At 38.7% G+C, this 8,471-nt stretch overlaps 1 protein-coding gene across 1 annotated transcript; it reads right to left on the bottom strand.

Moving 5' to 3' along the window:
* Positions 1-662: 662 nt before the first annotated feature.
* oaz1b (ornithine decarboxylase antizyme 1b) lies at positions 663-5,239 on the bottom strand. The gene is given in 6 exon segments (XM_061075345.1): positions 663-1,774; positions 1,893-1,978; positions 2,330-2,502; positions 2,841-2,927; positions 2,929-2,980; positions 5,045-5,239. Coding segments are annotated over 6 exon segments (654 nt in total). The 5' UTR covers positions 5,170-5,239; the 3' UTR covers positions 663-1,643.
* Between the last annotated feature and the right edge of the window lie 3,232 nt (positions 5,240-8,471).

Below are 8,471 nucleotides of genomic sequence, written 5' to 3'. Positions count from 1 at the left end.
CTAATATATTGTAATTGTGAAGAAAAAACCTTGTGTTTGTGATAGCTATTCATGAATGGGTTTTTTTTATGTTTAAAGTACTAAGATCATTAACTTGACGGTCTTGTCTTACTTGGAACTAGTTCTTTTTCCTAAAGATTAGAAATATAACATGTAAGTTATTGAGACTATAAGTATTTGCACAGCTACTTTGAATATCAGTAAAGCAACGCAGGTGTATTTGTATATCACAGTTTAACAAGGCGATTCAGAGGACTTTGCATAAAACAAAAAAGGCATCAGGTCCCCTTACACATGCTTGAAATTTTTACATTATTCTCAATAGGAAACCTTTGTTTACATAACTGTAGACTGCATAGACACAACTTTGATATCAGCAATGGTCCTGTGAAGCCTCCTGGTGGTGTAAGTGTGCACTACAGGCTTTGGATCTCAGCCCAGCTGCTCTTTCATAACTGACCTCGATTTTTTCACCTTACTCCAGAAATTACATTTTGGTGAATACAAGACACATTGAGATTATTACAAAGTGCTTTTATAATGTAGTGTAGCATCGTGCTCCACATGCAGCAGCACTTTACAATCCAGGATATTAAATTTGGTTTAAACTTGTTAGTTGTTTTCTGAAATGAACTCAGGTCCAAGTCAACTCACAAGACCGGTTTTGTTTTTGTTTGTTTTATTATCACAGACGCACAACAGGTACCACTATGCAGGTGAGCAATGAACTCCTTATTATCATGAAAAACAAAAAGTTGAAAAGGAATGCTAATCCAAAAATGACACCAAAAAAAAAAATCCCATTCACAGCAACATTTTTCATCCTCCAAAATAAAACACTACAATATTGTCAGATACACATTGCAGAAAGAAGCAAAAGCACTTTGGATTATTCACTTTCTGTTCACTCTGTACAAACATACTCCTCGTAGGATCTTGAAACCAACACGTGCAACAGGATTCATCTTTCCTCTCCACCTCTAGTCTAAATGGATTCACTATTCTTTATGAAGTACCAATTATTGGGGCTGTCGCTCAAAACCTAAAGTTTTAAAAATACTAATACCTAAAAGGGTATCAGTGCTATAAAACCAAACTGGTCCCGCTGAAATTTATACGTAGGTATTTGGGCAAAAAAGTTGAAGTTATTATTTAGCCAATCCAAAAAAACAAAGCTGGAGTACCCGAGTGTAAACCTGATGACCTTTTGTTGTACATTCAAGAATTTGACATTTCTCCTCCTTAATCTATCATTAAAGGAAATGAACAAAGCAACGACTTGACAAAAAATGGAAATAAGACAATTTAACTTAGAGCTATGACAACTGCAATTTAATCAAAGTCAAAAAAAAAAACAGTTTCCCTCGTATTTAGGTGACAACACCAATCAATCTTGAATGAAAACAGCATATTAAAACACACAAAGATAGATGGGGGGAGGGGAAATCAGGAGATGCACTGCTTACGTATTCCCTTGAATAAAAAGCATGGGGGGGGGGGAATGCTTGCATACAGAGAGCTACTGCTGAGGGTTTAACACAGACGCTGGGTGCAGATGGATAAGCTGGGACGGGATGGGCAAACATATAGTGGGGAGGGGAGAATGGGGAGGGGAGGATGGGGTGGGGGGGCTGCCCAGAGGGCTACTCCTCGTCCGAAGAGTCCCGATCAAAATTGTAGGCCATGAAGAAAACGTCGGGTCGAGGTGGGACGAGGGCATGGCCCGGTTTCACAATCTCAAAGCCCAGGAAACTGAAGGTACGCACCAGTTTAGCTGGAAGAAGAATGCCAGGAACGACAGATGTTAAAATGCAGCACACAACAAACAAAGCAACACAAATTGTGTGGATGAGAAAAGGTGCGCTGGGAAAAGAAGGCGGGTCGGTACGTACCACGATCATCTCTGTTCTTGTAAAAGCAGACAAACACACTAACGACTTTCAGGTGTTCTTCGGCATACTCCAGGAGAGCTGCGAAACTGTGGGGAGAACAGGAGGAGGCTTAGAAAATGGAACACTTAACATGCAAGACAAACACAATAACACCGACTGGATCTCTGACTAAATCTCTAGTTTATCCTTGAGTATTTAATGTATTTTACTGATCTTTGTACTGGTTTTGGAGAACAAACCTGCGGATTTATAATGAAACTATAAAATTGACAGGAAATTGAGGCACAGAGGTTTACAGACAGGCCAGGTCCAATACCTTAATTTCACCTACTAAAAATATTTAGTATGCTTTATTCTTCCCCTTTACTCCATGTAAAATGACTCAAATGTTCCACTGTAAGGATCTTAAGAGCTCCATTTATTTTTCCTGCCCTCACCTCTCCTTGCTGCCTTCAGGGAGAGGGTCAAGAGGTATCTCCACGTAGAGAGCGCTGCTGCTGAGGACAGCATCCCACTGTATCGTCTTGGTAACAGTGGGGTGCGTTTGAAAGTGGAGTATCCCAGGGCGACCATTCCCTGCCGGCTCCTCCGTAACCGTCAACTTTCGGTCCTGGAAAATGAAAAAGCAAATAATGCATCGTAAAACCAGCGGTGCATGACGTTCCTTGTGTAACGTTGACTGTGTTTTTCTTTCTGGTTTTCCATTACAAATCAAATAGAATGGGAAGGTGGAGTATGTTTGGAAATTGGACTGTGTTTCACTTGTCTGAATCAAGTTATACCCTGGTGTGCCCTTCCAAGCTGTATAAACAAACACCACATGACAGGAAATGGTTGTGGTGAAATGCTTTTCTTCCTCTGAACAAGACACCTTAAAAAATCATTTCTGCATCAGAGCTTCTCTGGCTGCATTTAAGTGGTAAGTGGTGTGTGTGTGTCTACACTTACCGAGTAGACCGGCCGAGCTGAAGGAGTGTGATCCCGTGTGCCATTCCCTCGCCCACCTGGAATCTTCAGGGGTGGGTGAGGGGCATCAGGAGCACCACTGAGGCCCCGGACCGCGGGTACTACTACAGTGTGGGGACAGGCTGAAAGGAGAGGGGACACAGTCAGAACAGGGACAGGAAAAATGGAAGGTTCCGAAAATTCAACACTTAGTGGGTTACTGTGTTAACCAGTGTCAAAATGAATATTAATGGTTTTATAATATTTAACATGACTAAAGTCTCAAAGTAATACCATTGGAATTTTTATGGTGTGGCAAAAAGAACCGCGTGAGATTATTAAAAAGATTGTGAAAGTTGAGACATGGCCAGGTCCGTGAAGTCATGTCATATTCCTACTGATGTATAATAAGAGCTCTTGCATCACACTGTGCACGTATGGAGCAAGATCTGACATTTGTTAACTGTGATAACCCATTTTCAGATTAGACGTGTACAGATCACGCTGTGTGCAGCTCAACCCTACAAAGGAAAAACCTCTTTGAATGAGAGCACTGCACTTCTCATTAATGATGACATCAAAGGATGATTGTGGTGGGAGACAACAAACCAACACATCTGCTGCTACCGGCACAAACTCAAATGTCTGAGTGGTGAGTTACAACGGCCAGTGTCAATTATTTTGAAATTCTTTTTATTATTGTAGAAAGAACCTTGACCAAATCCTATAAATATTTTTTTAATTGTACTGTAGGAGAATGTTAAGCTGGGAATAGTCAATTGAGAAGCCTAAACTAAAATGCTGACTAATAAATTAATTGATATAAAAATTAGGGCTGCAGCCAATTATTTTCACCATCGATCTATTTGCAGATTATTTTCAATAGTTTAAATTGTTCGTATGAAAAGCGGCCCAAGATTATGTTTTAAATTGCATGCTAATTCAATATCACAGTAAACTGAGAACCTTTGGGTTTTAGACTTCGGAACAGGTAAAAAACTTTATTACATGAAATGACCTTGGGGAACTGCAACATGTGATTGACACATTTCCTGATACAAGCAAATCAAAATAATAAACTACATTAAACAGAACAATCAAGTTTCACCCCTTCACTAAAATAATCAGCTAATAAAAAAGGGATGGCCTTTAATTCTCAGGGAATAAATCAATATATTTAGGGCTTCAGGTATTATTCATGTCGTCAAATACAGATGTTTTCACAGCTGGTAAAGTATCTTTGAAGCGTGACGTCTTCGCATCTTTGGCATGGATGGGTTTTGAATATTTAAATACAATTTTATAATATAATTAACACATATACACTTTAAACAAATGTACCTCTCAGTCTACACAGTTTGGTCTCCTAAAATAACCGTATCCTATTTTGTTCTTCCGTGTTGTTGACTGAAATAACATGTACTTTAAAAGTGACATAACGACCGTCATACTTCCCTCTTCTGGGATTGTAGTACACATGTATTTGCTCTGTGTACATGTGGGTACAGTTACACGGTCAGATCGCTGTCGGTTACGCAAACTTCAACTTGACTCAGCTCACGGGACCTACGTGGTCAGACACATGTGCTCACCTGGTGACTGCCCCCCCCCCCCCCCCCCCTCGGGGATTTACAGTCTCATCGTTTCTCCTACAGAACCCTGAGTCAGCAGATGTTACACGTTCTGGAACATTATATCGTGTTGACTCATCTGTTCTGTGAAACCTCCAATAAACAGCATTTTTCGCCTTTATTAATAAGTTTAAAACTTTTGTGGGTCACGTTTAACCCAGTGGGCTGACAGCTACTTCCTGGAGTACGGAAGCCGGTTTTGTTTATTAAATCGACTTCTCAACACGAGGAGGATCCTTCACCGATGTGTTGTTTTTCGGCAGCCCTGCGTGACGTAACGAACTCGACGACGTCGCTAGCTATCAGAGGCTAATTTAACGCTTGTCATGTCGCCTCTCTGCGCCAATAAATCTACTTTTGACGTGACAGCGTGAAATAAAAACGTCACACACGCTGTTGACTCTAAACACAAACAGCGGACACACCATTGACTCCGCGTCGTGTTAACAAATTGTACCTTTAAACCCGATCTACTTCCGCTTTTCAGCGGCCGCTAGCCCCGCTAGCCTAGCCACCCCTCCCCCACCCCGCGGTTAGCAGCTAGCTAGCCGAGGCGTTTCTGCATCGTTCACTTACTTCCCGATCATGTCACAGATGCCGCTATTCAAGTTCGCCATTGTGATGGGAGGCTGCTGTTTTCCTTCTTTCTCGCGAGCAAAGCAATGACTGTTTAGGATCCGCTGGAGGTTGGATTTTACCATCCGGCCTCGGGTAGAGACACGACGGGTTGACTGCTCTCTGCTATGTTCGGCTGGAAGTGATCGCTCCTCCGACGGCTGAGGGAGCAGGAAGCTCCCCAGCAGTACCATCGATACACACTTCCTGTGGTGGCTTCACAAATAAAACAAGAGACATTTGTTTTGGTAATGCATCGTGTACGTTTCGTGCACTAACACTGTGTAAATAAAAAAATACATATAACTACTTATATATAACTCCTGTCTCTGCATCATAACCACACAGAGGCACCTGCAACCATCATGTTACATGAACACAAAATGTCTGCAAATATATGAAAGGCATACAGATTATAATGAGACACATAATAATGAGGCACATGGATAGTATCTATCTATTTATACTTTATTATTTTTGTTCTATTTTTCATGTAATGTAATCCGGAAATCGATCATGAATATGTATTACAATTTTTATAATGTTAATAATTTCCCAGCATGAAGATATTGATGATACCATCCTTTAAATACTATATCCCTTTTTTGGGTTAACTTAACTACATATAAATAAATAAATAAATACATTTTATTTGTAAGGCACTCTTCATCCGAGAATCTCAGAGTGCCACAAGTACATAGTTAAAATCAAAGTCCTAAAACTCAACTCAAAGTAAAACATATACACCAAGCATTACTTTTAAATTGTATTCTCCCCTGATTAAACCAAACTTAAATTCATCACACACCTTATAAATCACCTACAGTTGCCTAATATCCATGCACTCATTCATTTATTTTTCTCCCCAAGGTTTCAAGGTTGATTATACTTGAGCTTAAGTAAATGTAAATAGTATAGAAAAGCATGAATTGGATGAAAACTTATATATACAGTTTAGAAACAAGAAAGATATGTGCAGTCAGTGTGAGAATGGATTGCACATGAACCATTGCATTGCACAGACATAATTATTATTGCACAGCTACAGTTACATAGATATAAGTGTTTGATAATAAGATTGAGCTTTTCTGCGGTTGGTCTCTCATTATTTCACCTGAGGTATTTGAGTTGAGCATCATTTGAAAAACAGTCTTTTTGTTCAACAGAGAATTCAAACTCGACTTTTACTTTGAAAGCGGAAAAAGGCTAAATAAGCTAACAGCAGCTAGCCCCCGCTGCGCTAGCCTCGGTGATGCTGTGTGTTTACAAGGGGGCGTGTCTCATGGAAAAGTACCAAGGACACGGACAGAGAAAACACCGACAACAACACACAGGCTGAAGTGTGAGATCTTCTTTACGAAGACATCACCTGATCTAGTGTGTGAGTGTTTGAGTGTGTGTACATTTTAAATGATCCCCCCCCCCCCACACCACCACCACCACTATATCTGTATGTTTATTTTACATATAAGTTATATAATACAAAGATTGAAGTACCCACCATTATATAAAGCAAATTCATCATAGCTTCAATTTTATCTGGGTCGATGAAGAGCTGCAGCTTATTGCAGCAATAAAATGATGCAACAATATAATGATGTAACAGCATTTATAACACTGACAGGTACCAGTATGCCTAGATATCATTTATATACGTTCTGTTGCTGTATTTGTACTCAAGTGTTGTACTTGAAGGCAGCACCTTTATGTATGTAGTAGTATTTAAAGTGTAGTGCTGCTTTTTAAGTGGCACTTTGAATAATTGTACTTTTAATTGATTATTCATAGTGTTGTACTGCATCTTTTGCTGAAGCAACATTTTGCATATACTATTACTTGTAATAGAGTATTCACAGTGTAGTGTTGCTTGTTTTACTTAATAATGATATGAATACTTACTCCTCTCCAATGTGCATGTCTCCTACATGACGGGGAATTTATCAACGTAACATTTATGAGATTGTAAGCTTTAATAATAAATATTTTTAAAGTGTTAACTGTACTGAAATAACTGCAAGAGCTCAAATTCTTTTGTTTGCATAGATAGATAAATAGATTGATAGAACGATAGAACGATAGATAGATAGATAGATAGATAGATAGATAGATAGATAGATAGATAGATAGATAGATAGATAGATAGATAGATAGATAGATAGATAGATAGATAGATAGATAGATAGATAGATAGATAGATAGATAGATAGACTTTATTGATTGTGAGAAGACATTTAGGCATTAAGTAGGCAGTGGTGTATAAAGTACTTGAAAGCCATACTTGAGTAAAAGTACAGATATCTTACTTGAAAGTGACTCCGGTAAAAGTAAAAGTCACCCGTCAGAAAATGACTTGAGTAAAAGTCTTAGAGTCCCTCATATTAAATGTGCTTAAGTATCAAAAGTATCTGGTGTTGAAATGATCTTAAGTATCAAAAGTAAAAGTACAAGTACCAAAATCAAAAATGCTAAGTGCTTTTTATAGTAGGCCTATACAGACACAAAACAACCCAAAATTGTTCTCTTCAGGATTTATTTCAACTGACTGAAAAATAATAACAACACTATATTACATTACATTACAATTACATCTACAAAATACCTCCAATTGAATATCTTAAGGTGCAAATTTGGTTACAGTATTTTGGTGACTTTATTTTGAAGTTTATAAATTATCAGTGTCTTGCTTGACGGCACTTCAACACTAACCTTTTTAGTGTCTATTAGCTGTATTTTGTAACTGCCTGTATACCTGCCCGCCAGCTTGTCCACGCATCTACATGTAAGCCTGTTTATTTATCATTAGACTATCTTCACTGAATGGGCCTGCGTTTGTGTTTGCATTTTTTTCCAGCAGGGTGACAATACACCTGTAGGGTATCTTGCCTGTAGGGACGGCAAAGTGAAGACACAACCCTGCTTGAAGTTGTACACTTTAGCCAGTTTGTACAATACATATATAAAGACTCAACAGCTTCTAAGTTGTGTTGAATCAGCACAAAGGGCGACTAAGGATTAGAATTGGCAATATATAGATATATAATATCTTTGCAAAAATTATATTGGCATTATAGTGAGTGGAAAACTGGGCCTGATTACCCAGGGTTCCATTTGGCGAGGTCCATTAAAAAACCTGAATTGTGTGCATGAATATGCAGTAGTCCACGACACAGTGTTTGTTTTTGGGTGTGTTGGCTGAAATTTGTTTTTGCGTTTGTTTATATGATTGGTTGTGTTGTTTTTTTTTCCCATCTTGACTTGTTTTAAATCTGTTTGTTTTGTTTACGTGGACGTGTAAGACTAAATAGACACGGCCAACCAATGATAGTCTATTTGCCAACAGTTTTTGTTTAAACCAACTACTTCCAATATTTTCTAAGACAAGTTAACC

This window comes from Limanda limanda, chromosome 1 (genome assembly GCF_963576545.1).
Source record: "Limanda limanda chromosome 1, fLimLim1.1, whole genome shotgun sequence".
In the NCBI taxonomy this organism is placed as follows: domain Eukaryota; kingdom Metazoa; phylum Chordata; class Actinopteri; order Pleuronectiformes; family Pleuronectidae; genus Limanda; species Limanda limanda.
The sequence above is the reverse complement of the archived record's forward strand: the minus strand, read 5'-3'. Positions and strand labels throughout refer to the sequence as shown.